The sequence below is a fragment of the Stegodyphus dumicola genome, chromosome 2 (assembly GCF_044657685.1).
Source record: "Stegodyphus dumicola isolate Sdum_Otavi_A_Nest chromosome 2, ASM4465768v1".
NCBI classification, from domain to species: domain Eukaryota; kingdom Metazoa; phylum Arthropoda; class Arachnida; order Araneae; family Eresidae; genus Stegodyphus; species Stegodyphus dumicola.
In genome coordinates, this window is record NC_140769.1 from 68,807,706 (window position 1) to 68,833,201 (window position 25,496).

Here is a 25,496-nt window from a genome sequence, read left to right on the forward strand (position 1 = left end):
AAAACATAGGGAAGATTTAGGCCAATTATTATCAAATATATAAGTTTTTGAATCGTAAAACACAGGGAATATCTACATTAATTTCTATCTAAAGTACAATATAGTTAATTAACAAATTCAGTAAACGAATGTAGCACAAAAGAAAACATCATACGTTTAGATTATTTGAATGAGTGTGCTAAATTTTAAAATTGTTAAATATAGACCAGGAAATTGTAGAAAACTTACCTTTTCCAATAGTTTACCAAGTTCACCTCTACAAAAGAAATGCTTTATTGAGGTATTTTTAAAAAGTTCCCTTTTACAATGTAACTGTTAATTTCATAAATAAGTTCATAAAATTATGCAAATTCAAAATTACCTAAATATGTTCTTTATTTTACCTTATATACCAGATAAAATTTTAAAAAGTTAAATTGTTTAAGAATATTTAAGTTTTTAAATATTTATCTCATGTGACTTTTTCTATAACATCATTATAAATGTACATGTTGATGTGCACATACCAATTTTTTTTTTTTTCATCAAATAGCTTTATGGTATTAAATGATTTAAAAAGAGGCAACTGGACAAAAGAAAGCAATTAGAAGTTGGCTAATTTTTTATTAATTTGTTGTCAAATGCTGTGCATTTTAGATTATGCTCATATGATGACAATGAGTTATTTAAATTATAAAATTATTATGAACATATCCCACATAAATTAACAAGTATAAAATTTCAAGTTGTTTGAAGTATTATGAACTGTAATACTTGCAAAAGAAATACACATGAAATTAATTTAAGAATTAGGTTTATTTTACAGGTATTCGAAAACTGCAATTACTGTTAAACAATAAAAACTAACATTAAATCTGAAGAGCATATTTTTTTCAATAATAAAATTCCACATAGACTTCATGTAGCTTCGCCATATTTGTTCTATAGTTCGCTGTCTTTAATATCCTGCTCGATTTTTGTAAAAGTGAATTCTTTGTCACCCAATGTTTTGAGAACAGCTCCTAAACAAGAAAAAGAAAAATTTGTAATAATTTCACACTTCAGATGTTTTCAGTTTTTAAATAAAGTTGAAGTATTAAAAGATGCATATAAAATGCACTGAGTATTTCATATTTAAAAATTTACATTTCAGTAATTAAAAATTTAATTTCATACAATCACACAGTAAGCTTCAATTATATACCTTACACAATGCCTATAATTTCAAGTAAAAAATACTTAAGATTTGTTTAGAACTGCAAGGTTGAGAAAGTCTTTAGTATTTAAGTACATGAGAAAAAACTTAATTTTGCATTAATTACATTGCATTAGCCTTTTCAATTTTACTCCTACATATAGTAAAGAATATTCGCTTTCTTACAGATAACTTTTTCTTAAATAAAGAGTAAGCAGAAAACTAATCACAACACTATATACATATAACAGAATACTTCATAAACATATACATGTCATTAACATACGTATATGCATTACCAGGCTATTTTACACATTTCAATAAACCAGAAACCAATACACAATCAAAAGTATTATCAATAAATTCCTCCAAAATCAGAGCAAAAATCTTTAATTATGATAACAATGGCATCTCAGTTTGCAATATAAAATATTTCAAGTCTACATTCATGTGCATTCTAAGCAAACAGAAAGCTGAATAACAATAAAATTATAAATACCATAAAAAAGTTAAGAGCCACGTAGAATGATAGCAAGACTAAATGAAGTCTTCCTTCAAAAATCAATTTAAACTCAAAAATTTGCCTTCCTGTTTAACATCTCAAAATAGAGTTACTGCTTACACTAACTAAATTTCCTGTCTTGGCAAAATAAAAATTGTCACTTCTGTTGCAGGAAATATTTGCTGCAAACTTTGTATGCAAATAATCCAGTGAAAAAATTTTAATTGTGGCTTGAATATTTTCTTTATTAAATAAATGAAAAATTCCCACATAATATTAATTTATGATCCACATGAAGCTTTTTACCTCTACCATATCATGCAGCTATTTTAAAATATATACTCTCATATAAAAGCCACAGAATTTTTTTACCAATATTAATATAGTATAAATCATTAATAAATCTTCTAAAAACAGCCCCAAAATTTCTGAATTTGATACCCAAAACATAATTCTACGTAACTGTTAATGTATGCATTTGCTTGCACATACTTACAATGAATTATACACACAAAAACTTAACATATTAACTTTAATAAATTCTTAATTAGCAGGATGACTCAATTAAGGCAAAATATGAAAGAAATCTACCTGATGGAATAGTTGTAAAAGATATATTTAAAAAAAGCTAATATTGTTTATCTTACACATGGCAGAAATTGAGTAAACTGTATGCAGATGGATTATTTATTAGGAATAGAAGTTAGATCAAAGTACCAAAGTCACACTAGGGCTTTAACCATTTGGGTGCAAAAAAGCATCTCAATTTAAAAAAGAATAATTTAAAAAAGCTAACAGAATTTTATAACTTTTACAATCTAGTACAAATATTAGACACATAAACCACACTAAATGCCATTATTTACTTGCATATTTTCCTTCTTTGTATACTTTACTCCTTAATTTTTCAGGATATGATTTAGAAACAGAGTTATGGTAAAAATGTATACTGGTAAAAAAAATATTGCTGAAACTGATAAGTCCTTTGAATTATATACTATAGTGCAAAGGGGGATGGAATATGTGACTAAATATGATAAATCAGATTACAATAACATTAAACAAATAACATGAAAAACTGAAAAAAGAAATTTTATTTGAAATTATTTTTTAACTTATGGAAAGACAGATAGTATTTCCAACTTATTAAATTCAATTATATTTTACCTTCGTCAAACCAATATTGGTAAGAGAGTTGTATTTAAAATCGGTGCTAAGCTAAAGCTGCTTTCTTGCCTAATTTTATACTATTGAAAATACCGGTAATTGTCAAAGTTATTCGTACTCAATATGTGTAAGATTATTAATGAGCTGCCAAACCGCAGTTAACCATCTAATATACTACATTCAACGTTATTATTTTTCTTTTTGAATGTCAGGTTTTCATTATTTCTGCCAATATATCTGTAACAGGACATAAAGATTGAGTTAATGTAGAATAGAAAATTACCTTGCAAGTTAGCACCTTTACCTTAGTGGCAGTACTTCATTCTCTAGAAAAAAAAAATTTAAATTATTATACTTAAACAAAAAATTCATATTTGTTACAGCAAAACATCATTAACACAATAAACCAGAGTTGAATGCAAATCTAGTTTAACTCCATTCTTGAAAACTAGTTTATTACTTTCAATTTAATTTAAAAATAATAAAAAATAAGGTACGTATTATGATGACTACCTAGATATCTCACCTAAACTGGCAATCCTTATAGGTTATACAGGTTAACCCTAACATAGGTTATAGAAGGCACTAAGATAGAGAGTATTAATCCCACACTAGGGACTCTAACATTTGGTAGGAACAGTTTGAAAAGTGAAACAGATATTTATAGTGAACCAATGCAAAACAAAAACAATAGTTCTTTAGGGACAAAGCCCCTTTGGACTAATAAATACGAGTAAATTAACAGCTTTTAGCTATTTTTTCTTCTTGTAAAAAATAGACATACAGAATATTTTTAGAAAATAACAGTACTTTAAGCATGCATTTTCCACATATTTAACACAATAATTCATTTCTAGCTCTGTTGCAATACTGGCAAAGGTACTCCTCTGTTATTAGGACGGGATTCAGAAATGTACAATGAAACCTCGAGATACGAGGAAAGTATGAGCAAAATACGAGCATTAATTCAAGTAACGAGCAATGAGCCAGGCTGTTGGTACGGGTGGCACCATTTCCCTATCCGGCTCAACTCGGGGAATCCCCTCGACAGATCACTCAGTGTTCTTTTATATACGTGTTTGTGCACTTTAAGTTAATTGTTTTGACATTTAACGTGAAAATAATTATTTCAAGATGCCTCGCAAGAAGATTGTTGCCTCAGATAGTGCTGCAAAGAAAAATAAGGAGGCCATGGCCGTCGATATCAAGAAAGAAATCATAGATAAACATAAGCATGGTGACGGAATTGACGAAGACTTGCGGCCTTTCAACATCGAAAATCTATACTATTCTGAAGAAGCAGGAAGAAATTAAGAAACCTGATGTAGGCAAAGGAATTATCGTTTCTTCCAAGCACCATAAAAGTACTCCTAGATGTTGAGAAGCTGTTGTTGGTGTGGATTAATGAGAAGGAGTTAAAATGTTGGTAACAAAGTTAAACTATTGTTATATTATTTACCAGTGTTATTTATTAGGAAAAATTGACTTGATTTTAAAATGTTGATATTTTTTGGGGTGTGGAATGGGTTAACTGAATTTCCATTATTTTCAATGGGGAAGCTTGTTTCTAGATACGAGAAATTCGCTATACCAGTTGAATGCTGGAACGAATTAAACTCATATCTCGGGGTTCCACTGTAGATATGTAAGCATGTGTATATGCATGTATGCGCATATATGTGTAAAGTATACACATACATACATAAAGAATATACACATGCACACACGAGCACCTGCATTTAAAAATGCATGCATATAAACACACATTTCTGAATCTGGTCCTGATAACAGAAGAATACCTACATGAATCATAGGATTTACATTAATCAGTTTTATTAGAATTCTTAAATGCAGAGGATTTACATTAATCAGTTTTATTAGAATTTTTAAATGCAGAGGATTTACATTAATCAGTTTTATTAAAATTCTTAAATGAAATCTTCACTATCCAAAAATTCAGTTTCATTTCCAGCTGAAACTGTATCAGGACAATCTCATTTATATTATTTCCCTCTAACAACTGAACATTTTGAAAACCTTTTCTATTCCATGGAAAACTAATGCTAAATTAAACATACATTTTCTAAATCTGAAAATTTTAAGTTAGCTTAGAAACTGTAATCATTCTTAAAAAAGTTTGATTTATGCAGATGTTAGATCAATAAAATTACTTTCCTGTGAAAAAGTAATATGGCATTGAACAACACGATTTTACACATCAAGATATACTGAGTGAAAATTCCTGAAATGTTTTATTTCTTGGTATCTCTGCAAGAATTGTATAAATAAGACTACCTCCCTTTTAAAAAAATTTTTTTTAGTAAATACTATGAAGAAAATTGTTACATTATTTACAGTTCATAATTAATAGAAAATAAATCATTTCTTAGCTTATCAGAATTTATTTTTATCACATTCATAAACAGTACTAATTTAAACAAACATACCATTATGATTTCAATAACTATGAAATAGAAAATCCAAATCTGCATCTTTGATGGTCTAGTAGATTGAACGTCTCGTTTATTACAATTCAGTAGGATGCTGACTCCCCAGACTGTAATATATATATAATTAATTTACAAGGGAAAAAGCAACAAAAATATAAACAATTTCTTGGTTTTATATAAGCATTTCTGCACATTTACAATTTTAATTTTTTTTAACTATCTAGTTATATCAAAATACATGATTTAGTAAAATATAATTCAAATAATTTAAGGTATTTTAGATCAAATACTAATTTTTTCATGCAAGTCTAATAATCAACATAACTATCAAGTTTTGACTTCGAAAATTATGTTTAGAGAAACTTGAAGCTGCAGTAAATAGTAATAAATTTATTCAAAACTGAAAGTAAAGCATTCTTACTTTATTTTCTTTCTTTAACTATGGCAGATCTTTTAAAACAACAAAATCAAACAAACAAAAAAGAAATGCATTCATGAAAGGACTTAGGACTTGTTTATTATTCATGAAAGGATATATTTCAGTAATTACAAGTGCATAAAAATTCAGTATATATATAAAAAAAAAAAAAAAAAAAAAATGAACACAGATTTGGAACAAAGTACCTGTGTTTCTATGGCATAAAATTTCCTTTTTTAATAGCACAATATCTTTGAGTTAAAGATTATATATTAAAGCAAATTTATAAAACTAAATTAAAAAATAAGAAATTAAATTATTTTTAGGGAAAACACTAAGCAAATAAAAAATTTTGAATTTCATAAATAAATGAAAGTTACATGCTTTATTTTTTGGCATAAGGTAGATAACATTTCCATAACAGATTTCTGAACAATTAGTCATGTTAATATTGCCTTTCTTTTTCCATTAAAAGCTATTTCCTGCTTAATTACAGTATGCTTTAAGATAAATATTAAAACGTTTGAGTAAAAATAATATAACTATAAAAAGGTGAGACACATACAAAAAGGAGTGACACAAACAGTAAGAAACAGACTAGTGCAAACTTTAACAGTACCAAATCCTGAAAATGAATCATTAGGCACGTACACAAAAGAACAACACATGGAAAATCACATTTCCTACACAGACGTTATTTATAAAATTTTATATAGGTGAAGAAAGTACGAGTATTAAACACTGAAAATATAAAATATTCACTTACTTTCTTCAAATAATTAGTAACTTCGATGGATTCAGTCACAAACGCCAATCCACGAACAAACAGTATTCTTTGCGACTTTACCATTCTTTTCGACCGCCATTGCTGAGTGCTGACTTCACAAATATCCCGCCACAACCGGAAGTAGAAATTGTCTGCTTTGCCATTGGTCAGTGAACAAGAATTGCAACGCTTTTTTTTTTTTCTTTATAATTAAACATATTAAGAAAGCCTCTAAATTAGCATATGAAATAAACTTACTTTTGCATTATATAAATTTATATTCACAGCATCTCTGTATTAAGGTAATAATTAAATTTTTCTACGAAAAATAGAAATGTCTGTGTATGCGCATGCTCAGTGTATAATCGTAAATCCGGTTAATTTTTAAAAGTTAGCGTAAAATTAACTATGCAAATTTTGAGTTCATTTAACTGGACCCTTGTACTTATTCTGTAGATCTCCATATTAAGAATGTCTTTAATTGTTTCAGGAAAAATATAAAATATAATATAATTATTTATTTACATTGTTTATTAATTTTTTCCTCATATAAAAATTACTAAAATCGCTATATCATTTTTTCCGTACATTAAACAAAATAAAAAAAAATTAGCCTCATATGATTTTTATAACAAAGATTAAAGGAACTGAAATATATGTAAAATATCAGGATTCAGCTTGCAATTTCGTAGAGTTATTATTATTAAATAAAAATATTAGTATATCTTTGATTATAATTAATGATCCTTTGGTCTACATTAAACTATTGTTTAAGAAGTTAAACGTTTTCGAGCATCTTCTGCTGTATTTATTATTCTATTCCTCGACATGAAAGATTTGCTAGTCTTATTCCAATTTAATTGCCCACATTTGCTAAATAAAATAAGGCGAGTATTATACCAAACTCAGTAAGTACACAAATTTAATATACAGCTTATTCCAGTTAAATAGGTAATAGGATTTTCATAAAAGAAATTAAATTGTGTAAATTAATGTAAGTGTTGATATGAATAAAAATAACAAATTTGATATAAGAAAATAAATAAGTTATTTTGAAGATGTTTGAATTAAGAAAATATAATTTTTTGTAAAAATGCACGTAAAGATTCAGCTCACATGTTAAAATTTATAGAAAAATTTTAGCCTCATATACGAATGCCCCTTTTTTCATGTTCGTGGACAAGGAAAACAAAGTGAAATACCAGAAATACACTAAATATTTTGAATTAATAAACTTCATTTTCAATCTTTTTAGACTTCGTATAATATCCGTAAAAGTGGCGAATGAAATATACCATAAAGGCAGTAGTTTCTTTCAGAACATTCGGATTCGTATAATATGCGTAAAAGTGACGAATAAAATATACCATCATGGCGGTAGTTTTATCAGTACATTCGGATTTGTATGATTTTCGTAAAAATAACGTATGGAAAATAATGATCAAGAGTCAACAGTAACTTCAGCCTTTTTCATTCGTATAAATTTCGTAAAAGTAACGTGCAAAAAATACCATACCCTTATTTCACCAAAATTATACGTATATTTTTGGAGACGTGCTGCCTGGGTTAGTTCACAGTAGTAAGAGTTTCAGTAAATAAATAATGCATCAGCCCAGTTTTGCTATAGCAGAAATATTATTTAAGTTGAAAAAATTTCCTTTTCCCAAATTTAGTTTATTAGAATAATAAATTCTAATTCTGTCAGTTTACATAATTCTAATTTTTTGCTTCTAATGGCTGAATATCTGCCTTGAAAGCATTCGTCAGGAATGACTAAAACCATTAGTCATTTAAATCATTAATTAGTCAAATTTACATTCCGGAGCTCAAATAAACAGTTAGCTTTTGTAGCTTTTGCTAACCGCTGTACTATTCTAGGAAAGCAGCATGAAAAATTATAATTGTCTATTGATTTTAATCTCATTTATATTTCAATCACTTATCAATTTTTAAGTTATATACTGTGTTTTCTGTAAAATGTATATTTTTTTCTAATTAGGAACAACTTTTTTTTTTGGGGGGGGGCAACTATACTTATAAATAAATGCAATGTCCTTTAAAAGTTAAAGAACAGAACTATAGCATAAAATATAATAATATGAATTACAGTAATGACACTATTCAGAGCCATCTGTAGCTGGATATATCAGGTGGAATTCCACCAAATATGGTAGCAGAACTGATGACATGGGAAAAGGGATCATGTGAGGAAAAAAAAAAAAAAAACATTTAATTCTGAAGTTGCTGATGTGTGGAAATGTGGCATTCTTCTAGTCTACACAACTAAAAATTTACATAAATTACAGATAAAATTTGAAAATGCAAATGCTTGTTTACATAAACAACAGCAGCACCAGTAATTCAATCTGTAAAGATAATGTGAAACACATTCTGAATGTTACATTCAACATTTGTCCCCCTTAATCTCAGCATATGCTACTTGTGAAGTTGTTTTGTCTTCATCAATTGAACACAACCACCACTCTTCATGAGTTTAGAAGTCATAACAAGGCCCTCTATCAATGAATGCATTGAAAGACATGATTCGGAATTCTGAAGAAACAGGATCCTTAGTAGTTGATTGATGATAGAGAGTGGAAACTGGTATTGGAACAGACACTTATTAATGTCATAATTGCAGTCACTGGCAGCACTTATGGAACCATTTTACTGTTACTAGTAGTACCTGAGAAATAGGGAAACAATTTTTCAACAGTATGGCAAATCTTGTGGAAAGTTCTTCACTTCTACCCACACAAGATAAGCTGCATGCAGGAATTAAAATACAAAGATTATGATAAATGGGTGGCATTTGCTCTGACATTTCTTCCCAGATAGAAGTCAACGATGCTTGGCTATGGAAAACTCTGTGGGGAGATGAGGGCTATTTTCACCTAAATGGAAATGTTAAACTTACAATTCTCAAATCTAAACATCTGAATAATTCTATACTGTTTAGGAAATCCCTCTGCACTCACCAAAAGTCATTGTTTGATGTGGCTTCACAGCAGATTTCATCAGCAGACCATTCTTTTTTGAGAACATTACTTTAACAGGACCACACTCCTGTGTTACCACACAAAGGTATCATGATATGCTGACTAAGTTTTGTCATTCCACAACTTCAGTAGAATCAGTTGCTGTATTAGGTAACTTTTATGGGGACGGAGTACACTGCAAACTAGTCCATTGTTACAGCAGCTATTGAGCCTTAAGTTTACAGCTGACAAGCTGACAGGAGATAGAGACATTATCATTACATCAAGAGGTTAGGTGGCTGTCCTGAGTATTCCTGGTGACACGTTACATTTGGTTATTAATAATGTTGTGTACAGGATGAGATGTGTGATCCACAAGAAAAGAGTCACATTGTAAGAGGTTTATGCTCTTGCTGAAGAAACACTTTTATTCATTAAAGTGCTATAGTGTACTGAAATATCATCTGTTCAATTCTCTGGGGTAGTTCATTTGCTACATTGAAGCAGTGCTGCACTAAAATTTCTTTTTTGTTCTTGATTAGTCTATTTTTCAGCTCTGAACTAGAACAGTGCCTCATTCTCCCCTATCAACAATTTTCAGAACTAATTTTTTTTTTACTGAATCTTTTTTGCCATATTGTCATAAGTCTTCTTAGCAAATTTGGTGGTATTTCGGTTGATAGAGTGAGCTACAGATGGCTCTCAGTAGTGTCAGTGTAAAAAAAAAAATCTGTGCATTAAAATGATTAAAGCATTTATGTAAATAGAAGCTGTAACTATTTATACTAATGTTAATGTGCATAATTTTTTTAGCTTTTGGAAAAGTATTAGCAGTGTTGCATGCGTACAGGTTCATAACAGATTGAATGCACTCATGCCCAATGATAGCTTGACAAATTTATTTTATCAAAGAAAACACTTTACAGTTCTGCAACTTTCTACAAAAAAATAGTCATAGAACTCTTCACAGAATCACAGAGTACAATTAGTAGTTACATTTCAAATTACTGAGAATGTTAAACATAATGCAAGCAAAAGCACATCTAAAAGGCAAAGCTTTCAATGCTCCGAAGTCGCTCTGAGCTAACAACAATAACAACTGAGGGCAGATGCTCTCTTCAGCCTTATATAGTTTTCACCTGGCCACAGAGAGATTTCTAGTGCTTTCTGCTTCTCAAAATCACTGGTAGGCAGATGAGAGCCTGATTCTGGTGATTCATTTTGATGTATGAGCAGGTGGTATAAAGTAAACAAAACCCAGCTGACACACAGTTGAGGCTTCACATGCATATATGATAAACCCTTCATGAAGGGATTAAGAATGATTCGATTAAACCTCTCTACTTTGTCGTCTGACTGGGGATGTAAAGGTATTATTTGGGTTTTGTCGATGCTCGTTACCTTGCAGAGTTCTTTAATTACAGCCGAGGTAAAATTTCTTCCTTTATTAGAATGTAACCGAAAAGGAACTCTGAACCAGGAAATCCACTGCTATATTATTACCTCTGGTACCATAATAGCCTCTTGATCAGGAATAGGATATGCTTTGGGCCACTTTGTGAAGTAATCAGTAATAACAGAGATTGTTGCCATCAGCAGTTTGTGGCAAAGGTCCCAGGATGCCACAGGCAATATGTTTGATAGGTACTTCTACATTGTAACATTGCAGCTTCGCTTGGCTGCATTTCTTGAGATCTTTCCGACCTAAACAGGTATCGCATGATTGGCACCACTTTTGCATGCCAGCCCTTGCATTACTACAGTGGAAGCACTAACGAACTCTTTTCAATGTCTTCATTTTTCCGAAGTGGCCTCCTGTTGGACTGCTGAGGACGTCCTGGATCCGCAATTTTGGAAAAATCAGCTGCCATTGGAATGCCTTTCCATTATCCAGTAGTTGTAAATTGTTGTGCGACCAGACTAAGCAGTTCGATCCAGGAACAATACTGGCAGCTTTCTGGAGAGAACATCTGCATTTCAATGCGACGATCCTTTCCTATGACAGTTAATTATGTCAGATTCTTAGAGTCTGTGTAAGCATCTGGTTATTTGCCTTCAGGATTCTTAAAATTTAAAAGCCAGGTCACTGATGCATAATCTGTGTGGAGCAGAAATTTTCTGCCATAGAGAAAATGATTGAAATGTTCTACAGCTTTAACTCTTTCATATCGAATTCGCCCAAAACACCCAACCATTTGGACATCGACAAGTCGGCTGAATTATTTTCTATCTGGTGCTTTCCCCCATCACCTTAGCACGTATGCTTCGTGTCATGCATGGGTGTCGTTAAATGACATGCCAATCATTCATTTGAAACGACTAAAAGTAGTTTTGTTAAGTGAATGCACCTTCCTTCTTTGTTTAGCATCAATGTTTAGCTATTCATGTCCAAAGTTGCAATCCTGTCTTAAGGGAAAATGGCAAACAGTGGTGAAAGCCTATGAAAAATCCCAAGACAGAAGTTTTCACTTTACTTAGGTTATTGCTTTAGCATGCTACTTGCAATGGAAGGAAATCCATTAAAAAAATATACATATATGCGGGCATATCAGGTGTTTGAGTGAAACAGATTTTGATCACTACTGACGCAAGAGTTAACTTTTCTAAGCAACACTTTCCAACAACAAGAGCAGTAATCCCTCTCAAGTTCAGATAGACACTTGATCCAGTATGGTCTGGCTCATTCTTGACCATTTATTTCTTGTAACAAAACAACACAGACACTCTCATTTCTAGCATGCATGTCGAGAATAAATGGTTTGTCAAGCTGAGACATCAGAATTGTTAGTTTCCTTCAGTTTGACAAATGCATCCTCACATTCTTTTGTCCACGAGAACTTTCGCTTGCTCTCTGTCAGCTTGTGATGGGGTCTTGCGATGGAAGAAAAGTCCTTCACAAATATTCTATAGTAGGTGCAAAACCCCAGGAAACTTCTCAGCTGATGGCCATTTTCAGGACATCTCCACCCTTTCTGTTGGATCTGTACATACACCTTCGGCAGAGATGACATGTTCAGGGTAAATCACTTACTGTCTGAACAGTCAACATTTGGCCGAACTTAATTTCATATTGGCTTCCTTCAATTTCTGAAGCATCTTTCTGAGATTTTCTAAATATTTTTCAAAACTCCTGCCCTTGATGATGATTGTCATCCAGGTATATCTGGCAGGCTTTGAGGAAAGACCTCTCAACACAATCTCCTTGAGGCATTCAAATGTTGCCAGTGCATTACATAGTCCAAACTGATATGCCAAATACGGGAAGAAAGAAAAAAAAAAAAAGAAATCTGATCACATCATAGTTTGTTACTAATTTATTTTTATAGGAAGATGGATTTTTGCTTTAACTATGAAAAGAATGTTTAATATACAAGAACAGAGAGAAAGAGCTACAATGCGCGAAATTCATTCTAACCCGGATATTATCATTTCAAAGGCCGACAAAGGTGGCCAGATAGTCATCATGGATAAGAACACTTACATCGATGGTGTCACTAAACTCTTAAACGAAGAACCATATAATCCGATCCCTAAAGATCCTTCACCTTTGGACTTGTCAAAAATAAAAACTGCGATCAAATCTTCGCAAATCATTTCAAGCAACTTAAAACATTCGCTTATCCCATCTGTTGCGAATTGTGCCAGATTATATGCTCTACCCAAAATTCATAAAAGTGGTATTCCTTTCCGCCCTATTGTTTCAAATTTAGGTACTGCCTCGTATCCATTAGCTAAATATTTAGTTTCTAGATTTTCCACTCTATTAGAAAATAACATTTACACGATAAAAAATTCAATAGAGTTTGTAAAAAAGGTTAAAAACATTTCTTCTAGTAATTTACTCATGGTTTCTTTTGATGTAAAATCATTATTCGCCAATGTCCCAGTGGAGGGTGCATTAAGATGTCTAGAAACCAGACTTCGCGAATTTCATTTCTCTTGCATCGAAATTGATGAGCTAATTTCTCTCACTCAACTCTGTTTTAAACTAACACATTTTGTTTTCCAAAATAAATATTACAAACAAACTGAGGGATTAGCCATGGGAAACCCCCTCAGTCCCATCCTGGCTGATATCTACATGCATTATTATGAATCAAAATTGTTTGAAACTTTAAACTTCTCGGCATGATTCCGCTACATATACGATACTTTTACCCTGTTTAAAGGTAATAAAGATGATTTAAATAAAGTTCTTTCAACAATGAATTCTATTGGTCCTGCTATTCAATTCATTTTTGAACTTGAGACTTGTGATTCTCTTCCGTTCCTCGACATTCTGGTCACACGTAACACATCCAACTTCAGTACTATGGTTTATCGTAAACCTTCATCGGTTTGCCTTCCACCACACTTTAAATCATGTCATCCAACTAAACAAAAGTTAGCTTCATTTTATTCCTATGTTTTCCGTGCTCTTCAAGTTTGCTCCTCCAAACCAACCCTTGATGAAGAACTAAATTATTTAAAAGCAATAGCTATTGACAGGGGCTTTTCACCCAACATTATTAATCAAGCAGTTTAAAAATTCTCATCTCAACACTCTAAAAGGCACACTCTTGTTTTAGGAGATTATAAAATTTCTGTTGTCATTCCCTTCTTTCCATCAATTAGCTATAAAGTTGCACGTATTTTGCAGAAATTTAACTTTCAGGTTGTTTATTCTCCCATCAATAAAATTCCGAGTTCCATACTCAAGGACCCCATTCCTGATATGAATTCCTGGGGTATTTATAGGATTCCTTGCCAGTGTGATTTAATTTACATTGGCCAAACTAAGAGAGCCTTAAAATTTTGCATCAAGGAACATGAGGCATATGTTAGAAAAAAGGAAACACAGAAGTCTTCTGTTGCTCAACATTGTTGGTCCTAAAATCACACTTTCAATTTTTCTGCTGCCAAAATTATTCAAAAAACATCTTCCATTGGAGAAATGGATATTCTAGAGGCATTTTACATTCATAAAAATCTTTCTGTCCTAGTTAACGATCCTAATTTCAATCCAAATTTGCCTTCGGCCTTTAAAGAAATTATGTTTTAGTTCTGGTTTCACCAACAGATGGTGCCACTTGCTTATTTTTGTCCAGGCTTTCTTATTTTATCTAATCATTATTTCCTATCTTATTCATTTGCAGTTTTGCAGCTGAGGATGGTGGTTCAGTAAAACCATCGAAACTAGTCCTGTGAAAATTTTGTAAATATAACGCTGATTTTTGTTGTTTGACTTCTGAATTAGTATACAAGAACAGTTTGCCAAAAGATTTTTTGTGCATGTTCCACTGGCTTTGAAAGGCAGTTTCTTTCTTCGGCAATATAGCATGCTTTATGTAGCAGTGTTCATAGATGCATACAGAGTATGCATCTATGAACACTCTGTATGCATACTCTGTATGCATCTATGAACACTGCTACACTGCTATTCCCCACACTATAGCTCTAATTATTTAATGGATAGAAAATGATGCAACCAGTCCATTATTCTCAAAAGAGATACTTATTGAGAAGATAGTGCCCTTTCTTGCTTAGGAAGGAATTTTTTAGACATTCATATTTTGCTGTGTTCCCCCTCCCTATTATTGCTCTATACCATAGAGGCAAAACCCTTAATAAACATGTGCTGAGACCACAGTTGATTCATTTATTTGTTTTAATAGATAATAATACCTGGCTACAAACAGTAGCTATAGTCAGTTGGTACTATACAGCAAAGAGAATTTAACATATATACTGGCCAGTATGATCATCAGCCTCAGACTAACTGAATATTTACAAGACTACTTGTATGAAGACACGTAAGGACTCTGCATATTTTTCCAAATTCACTGAAAAAATGAAATAAAATTTAAAAGTATGCAAACATTTGCTCTTGATTGATAATTTGATTACAGAGAGTTTGCATTCACATCTGGTATGGATAAAGTTTATTTTTACGAGTTATTTTAACAAAAATCTTTTACCATCTCATTTTTTAAAAAATACAAGGTGCGAAGTACAATAAATTATTTTATTATACATAACTGCGATAATTTTATGCTTATATCTTATCTTAATAATTATGATTTAAAATATATTTTTGTTCTTTAACTTTTAAAGGATAATATGCATCATAAGCACATATGAAAACAGCATCACACAAAATTGTTTCAAGAATATATTTAAAGGTTTGTTTTGTTTTGACTTCTACATAATACTTCTTTTTATGCATCTCACAAAATGTCCACCTTCTTAATGTAGTGTTTTTAGAGTTGGGGAAAAACTGAAAAAAGACAGAAAAAAAAAAAAAAGTTCTGTGGTACAGGAAAAGAAAAGCAGTTCATGGTGCTGGCTGAAGCTATGTTAAATTTTTGACTTGATGACAAAAAAAAATTAAAATATTTAAAAACTGATAATTTATTAGAAAATGTACAGCATAAATTTATAATTTGTAGCAATATTTATTTCATAGTATTTGTTATTTAAGATGACTTCATTTTCACTGTAAACCACTGGAAACCTCTTTTATTATTATTATTAAATTGTGCTTATTTAAATTGCCTTATATAAATTAATTAATAGTTATATAATAAAATGAAAGATTTTAATTTGAAAATCTTTTACAGGATAGAGAGTTTTTGCAAGAACAGCTGTCTTTTCTGTGTTCCTTGAAAGATTCAAATTATGAAAAAATAAACAAATAAATCTCAAGTTTTCAGGTAAATGTTAGGAAAATTTTCTATTATGAGTTTTCACTATTAGTTCTTTTATGAGTTAATCATATGAATTTTAGTTATACACTAAATGTATAAAAATAAATTGCACACTAATAAAAAGTTTAAAAGAAAAAACTCCTCTTTGTGCTGCTTAAGACGCACACATGAAAAAATTGCATTTGACGAGAAACTACACTGGGATTTCATCAATTATTAAAAAGAGATTACAAATATATTCTAATTTAAGAAGCATAACTTTTTTTAGTTTGTTATATGTTATAAAGCATAAATATTTTTATGTATTTATGTTTTATATGCATTTACATTTATTTATCCATACAAACACCAGATGGTATACTCACACCATTCTGTAAATTCTGTTCAGTAATAATAAATCAATTTTACTACTAAGCAATTATATTTCTTAAGACCATTAAGAAAAGTCACCATTTCTGTAAACAAATTGCAAGACTACTACTTTTTAAAATCCTAATATTAGGGCTACAATAAAGATAAAAATGTGTTATGGTCTATATGCAGATGATGATAATGGTTTCAAGACACACACAATTTTCTATGGAAATATATGTATAAAATTATCTAATTTAACCCATTAGCTGCTGGTGTTGCATTGATGCAATGGTTAAAATAAATGCATATATAAATGTAACTACCTAATATATTTTATACCAGATGATTTTTTTTTGGTAGGGAATATTATGAAGATTGTTTCTGTAAAAAATATTTACCTTCAACAATCATTTTGTTTATAATAATTAATCTCATACTTTAAGCAAAATTTTCGACCGGGTATTTTTGCCGAAAATATTTAACGAAAAAAATCGCTGTCTTTATGAGTGATCTATTTTTACTCAAGGTCACCGTTTATCAGAACATTACATCAATCAGATGTTTATATTCGTGTTGGGAAGGAAGGGAAGACAGATGTTGCGCTGATGCAAGGTCAGCAGGAAACTGGTAATCTCCTTTTTTACTCATTCCTTTCAATGTTCTGGCTGCTTTAAAAATGCCTAGAATGAGGTATCTTACCTTAGAAGCAGCCCTTCAAAGACTTTGATGAAGAAACAGATAATGATAATGTTAATAATGACCAGAATGAAACTGATGTTGTTGTTCCCGAATAAATTGCAGAAGCTAGTGATAAAGAAGTGAATGACAATGTTTCAAATAATGATAATGATATTTTACCAAATGACACTGCTGGGGAAGTTGAAATTCACGTAAGAAGTAAGTTTTGGCCTTCTGAAAGCAGTGGTAGTTGTACGAAAAAGTTTAAAAAGCAGAAAACTTGAAATGGATAAAAAAGGAACCGTCAGTTATGTCTCAGGAAGAAAATGAAGAAAGATATAGAACAGAAACTATAAGAGACAAAATACAAGGTAAAACTAGTGGAGAGATTTTCAATTTTCTTTTTGGTTCAGACATTTACTCTCTTCTCGTTGAACAGACAAATATATACGTTCAGCAAAAAAAAAAAAAAAAAATTTGCCCAGAATTTATTGCATTTGAAGCCTGAGAAGATTTACTGGAATATTATTGCTTATGGGATATCATTCTTTACCTCAAGAAGAAATGTATTGGTCTCTTGATAAGGATATTTCTGTTCTTATTGTACGGGAATCGATGTCATGTTTGCAGTATAGGAATAAAAAGCAGAATTTGCATTTAGCTGACAATAGTCAAATTGACAATACTGATAAATTATGTAAGGTGAGACCATATGTAAACTTTCTAAATAAGAAATTTCAACAATTTGGTATATTTTCCTACGATCTGAGTATTGACGAGCAAATGATTCCTTATCGAGGCAAACATTCAGGAAAGATGCTTTTAAAAGGGAAACCTATAAGATTTGAATACAAGGTATGGACTCTGGCATCATCTGATGGATATGTGTTTCATTTCTATATTTATTCAGCTCCAAAATGCTTAACCAGAATATGAAGAGTATGGGCTTGGAGGAAGTGTGGTGATAAATTGTTCAGTGCTGTTGAAACTCCTGCCAATCATGCTATTTATTTTGATAACTTTTTTACATCATTCAGGAAAACTGCATACATATGTGCCCACTAGAAACTGTGAAATGTGTCCTTCAGAAAGATAGGGGTTATTATGATTTCCAGTATGAAGAGAAAAACAAAATAATTTTTGTCTGATGGGACGACAATTCAGTTGTAACTGTTCGTTCAACATTTGGAAACATTCAGCTCATAAAAAATTTTTCCCATTATTCAAAAACACAAAGGAAAAAGGTTTTTATATCTCAGCCTCATCTTATTGAACAATACAATACCGAAATGGGTGGAGTCAATTTATGTGACAATTTAGTAGCCAGTTACAGAATAAGAGTTCGTGGCAAAAAATGGTGGTGGCTAATATTTACTAATTACATTGATGTAGCCTTGATAAATGCATGGAAAATATCATGACATTCTACTACTGGAAATAAAAAGTCTCTTTTAGATTTCAGGCACGAGATTGCTTTATTCCTTTTGCAAACTCCTATTGAGAGTTTAGAATTAACCAGAAATAGATCAGCAACAAAAGGACCTAGTAAATTCAGCATTCAAAAACCATTGCATGGAGATGGTAGACATTTTATCGTAAAGTCTGATGATAACAAAAGTCTTTGTTGTAAAGAGTGCCATAGCCAGACTGTTTATAGATGCAAAGTATGTAATGTAGCTTTACATCATGATTGTAGTGAAGCTTTTCATGCTTGAATATTTCAGTTGAAATAATCTGTATTTGTAAAAGAAATATAATATATATTTTAATATTAAATTAATTACAAGTAAAATTATTTGTAGAGTTATAACGGTGCTCCACTCAAACATAGTACGTGTACAATCTGTAGTCTTATTCCGCTGACATTGCGCGAACGCAACACTTGCTTTTTCCACAGGCGAGAGCATTTTTTTTTTTTTTTTTTTTTTTTTTTTTTTTTTTTTTTTTTTAATTTTTTATTTTCAGTGTAAATTTCTATTATAAATGCTTAATTTAATATTTGTTATTATTTTCATAAGAATTATTCCGTGTAGTTTTGGCAGTTAATGGGTTAAAACAATCTTTTTGAAAAAGACATTATCTGCTTTAATCCAATTTATTTGTCTAAATTTTTTTTTTTTTTTTTTTTTTTTGTTCACTTTCCATAATTATGCACAATTTCCTTTTTTTAAAATTGGAATATTTTTTATTTTTGCATTTTTTGGGTGATGTAGTCACTATGTTGATTTTATAGTAATAAGATTTTGTTTGCGAGGTATTTTAAAAACTTATATTTAATGTTTACGTGTTATTAAATTGTGCCCTATTAATAAGTATTGTAATTTTATAAATTTTATATGCCTCCTTTTTTTTTATACCTTGCTTATTTTTATTCCATGTGTGTGTTAGAAGTATTTTATAGGTATTTATTTTTTTTTAAATATATACACTTTTCTAAGTCAACCAAGTTATTAGTTTACTTGTTAACAACATTGCCACAGAAAACAATTATTCTTTTAGTTCATATTATTGTATACTGACAGGATTAGTTCTGTTAAGAGTTTGGCTTCAAACTTTCACAACAATTATAGCCTATGGGATATTGCTTAACAACTGACATAATGAGATTTTGTATTTTTGTTTTTCCTTAATGAAGAATGGAGCCCACCAGCGGCCGAGCGGTAAAGACGCTGAACACTGGTAGTTCGGTCCGAGGTTCGAATCCCGCGAACGGGCTGGCTGCATGGGCGTTTTTGTGGTTTTCCCCATGTGTAACATGTATACGAGCCAGTTTCCCTTAGAAAGTCCTCCACGAAAGGCATCCCTCCCCTTAGGCAGATAGCCCTAGTGTGCTTTGCCATAATTAAATACACCATACCACCACCTTAATGAAGAATGATAATTCATTATTGCAACTAAACTTTAATTACTTAACTTTAACAACTTAAATTTAACTGTATTTTATTGAAGCATTTCTTATTAGCCTCACAACTCTTGGGTTTATATATACTAAAAATTTAAAATTTCAATTGAATTAAGACAATATATTCTTATTTATGCTATAAATCTCAGAATTCCATTAACTTTCAAATTTTATTTAATTTCTTTTTATTATTTTTTAATACACATGCCATGTGGCTCTCCAACTCCCAAAAGAGTATTTAATACCCAGTCATAAAAGTTAAACAAAATAACAAGTTAAAGAATTACATTAACTTTCTTCAGGATACATATTTATAAAAAAAAGCTCTAAATTTGAGACTTTTAAACGGTTGACATATTTGATCTCTATGAAAACAATAACATTCTTATTTTTCTTAAATAATACTGCTAAAACTGCATTAAGTTTCGTGTATATCTGATAGCGAAATGCAATCTAATACTGGCATTTCTTAAAAGTACTAGATATGTTTCCAAAGGGCAGTGGAGTATTGCTTTGCCAGTAAATTGAAATGAATGGCAATCAACTGAATTTGATTATTTATAAAAAGCTATGACTACATTTTTATCATAGTATGTTTTTCTCTTAATAGCCTTTGTCTATTAACATACACAGTTTTTAAATTTTAATAGTTAAAATAAAATGAAAAATAAATTCATAATTCCCATATTACTTTTATGATAGAAGAGTTGAAAGGTAAAAGCAAAATACATGTGCTATAAATCAAATAGTCATTACCTGTGTAAAAAGTCTGCATATTCTGTTTATGTTCATTATACAGATTTACTGTATTTTTTAATATAAAAGAAGGTAAAACACATACATCAATTTGAAATAAAAGTAATATAAAAATAATTATATCTTATTGTTTGGGAGAAATCTGGATTAATGAATAATTTAATCCTTTACTATTTATTCTAAACTACATACTTAATTTTGTTGTTTGAAAAATACAAGAAATAATTTTATCATGTATAATGCTAAATTTCACAAGTTTATTTTTTGTAATCAAAGTTCTATTTGAAAAGAAGAAAAATTGTTCTGCTATTCTTGCAGAATTTTAACTTTATATAAATTTATATTTATATATGTATTATAATAATGAACTGATGTATATGAAAATCTTGCAAAATAAATGACAATCGTTATCCGTCACTGTATTAAAAACAAACAAAATATACATTTCAGCATCTTCATATAAAAATACATATAAAATGGAATGTTCAATATTTTTGTAATTTTAAAAATTACATTTTTCTTTTCAAGTAAATACAGCTCCACAAGTTGGACAACGTCTTCGCTTCATTGCTAAGCAACAACAAACACCACAACAAGGAAAGCAAAACACAGCAAGGCAAAGGGCCAAGAAAGGATAATCCTCTTCAAGAATGCCAACCTACAAAATAATCGTATGATAAAATATTTATAAAACTATAAAGATTAATGATTTAAAACTATTATTAGGAATCAACAGACTCCAACTGTCAAGCAAGTAAAACTATTGAATTTCGTTAATTTCATTAAATATTTCCATAAAAGTTATTCCAGTGCATTAATTATTTCATTGAAAGTTTTGCTGATTCATAAAAAAAATCAGTTTTATTTAGATAGCTCTATCACAGTGCATCTACGAGATTTTAGAGCTAATTTTTTTATATCAGCCTTGTCATAATGATTATTACCACAATTAACTGGCATCATGAATTTAGCAATTCAATGAGGAGAAATATGAAAGTTTCTTTGCATAATATAGTTCTTAGCAAGGAAATTATTACAGACAAAAATGCTATCACACACTGCTGAACATTTCTGTATCCTATAGTGAAATCTCTCTTTAAAAGGTACTATTTTGAGATAATTTTTGAAATTCGGAAAACTATTCTGATATGAACTAAGGTAGGTTCTAAGAGTTAACTTTTACAAAGCAATTCAAATGCTTTATGAATCCAGTCTTTAAACTGTATATGTTACAGTCAAAGTAAAAAATTCAGAACAAGTACATCTTGTTGAATGTGATAAATAATGCATAATAATCACATTTGTTAGTAAATGTTAGTAATCACTAATGAAGTTTGGTCAATGTGATTAATTAAGCATAATAGGTTGGAACTCCAACTATAATAGAATTTTTGTCATATTATGATGTGCATGAAATTATGCACATTAATAGTTTTTAGAGCAAAATTCGGTGAAAGTAAAAAAAAAAAAAAAAAAAAAAAAAAGCTTTATAATAATGATTATTATTATTTATAAGATACATTCATCATTATTACATCAAATAAATTACATTACACACTGAAATTTTAAGGCAGCAATAATTTGCAAAGAAATTATTTATTTTGCCAGGAAGAGCTTCTGTGGCATTTTGAGTTATAAAAGATTTTTCATTTTTTACATTTGCAGTGATTTGATTCACATTTGCTTGTACATTTACAATAAAGCCCTTGACAACATACATAATTCTTATGGGCACATTCTCTTAGACTTATTTCAATAACTGGAACTGCATTGACAGAAATGAAAGTTTCCTTGCCAGACATAAAATCATTCCTTGAGTAGAATTTGTTTAAAATGCCATGTTTTGTGCCTAGTTTATATAAGTTTTTATTTCCTTAGAAATTATAACATCTATAATATTCCGGCTATCAGCTTTGTTTGTATTTACTTCTGTTATACTCATCCAAATTGTTTCAAAGTTACATTTTCCAACTGTGAATTCCAAAAGCCATAATATTTCTTCCACTTGCTTGCTTAGTTACTGTTTAGCAAAGTGTCGAGCTTCTTGAATATTTTCTGAGACTTCATTGAGTGCAAAAGTTTCCTTGTTATTTTAAAAATCTTCCATTTCAACATCAGTCAAACTTTTTGCTCTTTTTTCTTTCTCTCATCGATCGTTTCTGTTTCAGAATAATATTCTTTCCCCTACTATTTGCACAGCATTCTTATTTCTGTTTTTTGATAGGACCTGCAACAGTTATTACCTCCAAATTTTCACTCAGTTCACTTCCATATTGTCGTGATTCATTGCACCTACATTCTGATGCTAGGTTGAGATTGTCTAAATTGATGCATTATTATTAGACTGATTCTTTAATACTCAAGCATTTCTTCATTTTTAATTGCTAACAAAGTATTGACTAGCAAGTAGTTCTTAAACTTACACGAAATAATAGAGTTCAGTCTATTTCAGAGTGATGTGCAGTATTTTTCATAAATTTAATGTATTTTATTCCTTCTAACCACTTTGTTATATTGTATGTTTCTAGCCAAAAGGATAACAATTGTTTCACGTTCTTGGCTTCCTCTTTCAACTGAGCCTTGTGAGTAACTATGTATTGGCTTTCTGCGAAAATTTTGAGTTCATTCCACAAACTTCTTCAATAACTTTATTATAAAATTTCAATCATTCTCCTTTGCAAGATACATAGTGCTCCAAATATTGTTGAACATTTCAAATTCAGCAAGCAGTGGCAACATTTTTCGAAATAAAGCAGATTTTCATCTTCAGCGTGCGAAACTGTTGCCACTCAGAAAAGTGAGGGCTAAAATTAGCATTTTTCCAAGTTTTTAATTAATATATCAGCTAATTAAAGTCGTACGAAGATGAGAGAATGATCGAAATGGCTTCCCACAAATTTTTGGAATCTGGGAGTATTTCTCTTGAAGCTCAACTCCCCACAGTTCCAGAGGAGATAATGCCACAAACAGACGTGCACAGATTTTAATAGTATAGGTTCTGCATAACATAACTACCCCATCTGCTTTAACAACTGATATTAAGTAGCTAGTGAATAAAAAATGAATCTACAAAAATATGAAACAGCAGGCGTGGAGTGCAGCAGGCTACAGATATAAAATCTAACCAACAGGCCATTCTTTTATCACATTAAGGTATCCTCTGAGAGAAATCCCACTGCATTAAACTCTTCTAGCTATGAGACTTATGAGTATAATAATAATTTTACCATGCTTGAGATAAAGTTGCAGACATTTTAGTTAGGAGCATTTCTTTTGTAAGTCACTGACCATTGATCTCGCTCTGTGCAATCAACTGGAAGATGCAACTTTTCCCAGTGCATAGAAGAATGCTGCTTTCATTCTAATAGCTGAGCTAAATAATTATCCGAGGAATCTCTCCAATTATCAGCAAATTGCTCTTATGAGTTGTGCTTGAAATTTCTTTGAAACAAATGGTAAATTTCTGCTTAGTCTATTTATACTGAAAAAAGTAATCTTACCTTATCAGAGTTGTTTCCTTAAAAGGAGGACGACCATCAATAAATCCTTTTAGAAAACTCCTGTGAAGTTTTTGTCAAAAGAATCTATTTTGTCTGTCTTTTTTTGATAAAGAAAATGCTTATAATATATGAAAATACAGCATTTTAAGTAATCTTCATGCTAGTAGTTTGCATGGACACATGTCTGTTTTCATGCATAACTTTTTGAAGAATTTTCAAGTCAGGATTGAATTTGTGTTATCAAAAATTCTTGAAAAAAAGAGGGTGTGTGTCAAGGTTATATTCTAAGGCTGCTATCAAACATCGATTTGTTCTGGAAGAACAACTGTTTGGAGCAATTTTTCTGCTTTGTCATAACAGCCAATCAACACAGATCACTTTGGAGTTAACATGTAAAGGGGAAATTGGTTCTGCATTAAAAACAAGCGGATAGCATTCAAAGCTGATACCTGACTGGTTGAAAACAAATAACTAGCAATCTTTTTTGAAAGGAAGGACAAAATTGCGTGTTTTTCTTTCAATAGTAAACCAAGCAGAAAAATTGTCCAAAACAGCTGTTTGTATGAAACAAATGGGCCTGAGAGTTACACATTTCAGCTTAAAAATAAGTTCTGATTTAAAACAACCCCCTCCTTCCATTTCAGGATCATTGTATATTGATGACCTCCAGATGAGCTGTCAGAATGACAGTTCCAGATTGCTTGAAAATAATCAAATAAACCAGAATTTGTGCGATTTCAAAACGGACTATTTGTGTGCACTTTTGTAGAAACTGTAAGGACAGCATTTCAAGCGTAAGTTTTAGCTTCAAGAGTCTGGGATCCCATTCTGATCAGAAGTTCAATTTTAGGAGTGATGCTTGAACAAAAATTAACTTTCCTTCCACATGTGCTATGCTTGCGGAAAAAGTGTTTTAAAGTGCTAAATCCTGTAAAGCCTGGTGAAATCCTGACCATTACTGATCATTGCTTCACATTCACGGAGTGCTTGTCTGCACTAGACTGACTATATAGCTCTGTTTTTATGGACCCACTATCTTCAATTTTGTTGAAAGTAGATTCTGTTCACCATCAGGTTCTGCAGATTATATGTTATGAATTATTCAGAACCTCTCCTGTCCAGAGTCTGAATATTGACTCATATGAATCATCACTTCAGTTCAGAT

At 30.7% G+C, this 25,496-nt stretch overlaps 2 protein-coding genes and 1 long non-coding RNA gene across 9 annotated transcripts in view; 1 reads left to right on the forward strand and 2 right to left on the reverse strand.

The window, feature by feature from the left end:
- LOC118198493 (uncharacterized) overlaps positions 1-21,635 on the forward strand; it is a 140,266-nt gene extending 118,631 nt beyond the window's left edge. For all 7 annotated transcript variants that reach the window (XM_085810754.1, XM_085810756.1, XM_085810755.1 and 4 more), the window contains 2 exons: positions 16,055-16,147; positions 21,360-21,635. In XM_085810754.1, coding sequence (XP_085666880.1) covers positions 16,055-16,132 — 78 coding nt within the window. In that variant the 3' untranslated portion in view covers positions 16,133-16,147; positions 21,360-21,635. The remainder of the gene's footprint in view (positions 1-16,054; positions 16,148-21,359) is intronic.
- Positions 766-6,608, reverse strand: LOC146998467 (uncharacterized). The gene is made up of 3 exons (XR_015039445.1): positions 6,478-6,608; positions 3,127-3,169; positions 766-1,001 (listed from the first exon to the last, which is right to left on the reverse strand). It is a non-coding gene; the product is annotated as an uncharacterized LOC146998467 (long non-coding RNA).
- LOC118192883 (uncharacterized) overlaps positions 21,230-25,496 on the reverse strand; it is a 36,635-nt gene continuing 32,368 nt past the window's right edge. The window contains exon 4 of the mRNA XM_035363906.1: positions 21,230-21,489. Within this exon, the coding sequence (XP_035219797.1) occupies positions 21,355-21,489 (135 nt within the window). The 3' untranslated portion in view covers positions 21,230-21,354. The remainder of the gene's footprint in view (positions 21,490-25,496) is intronic.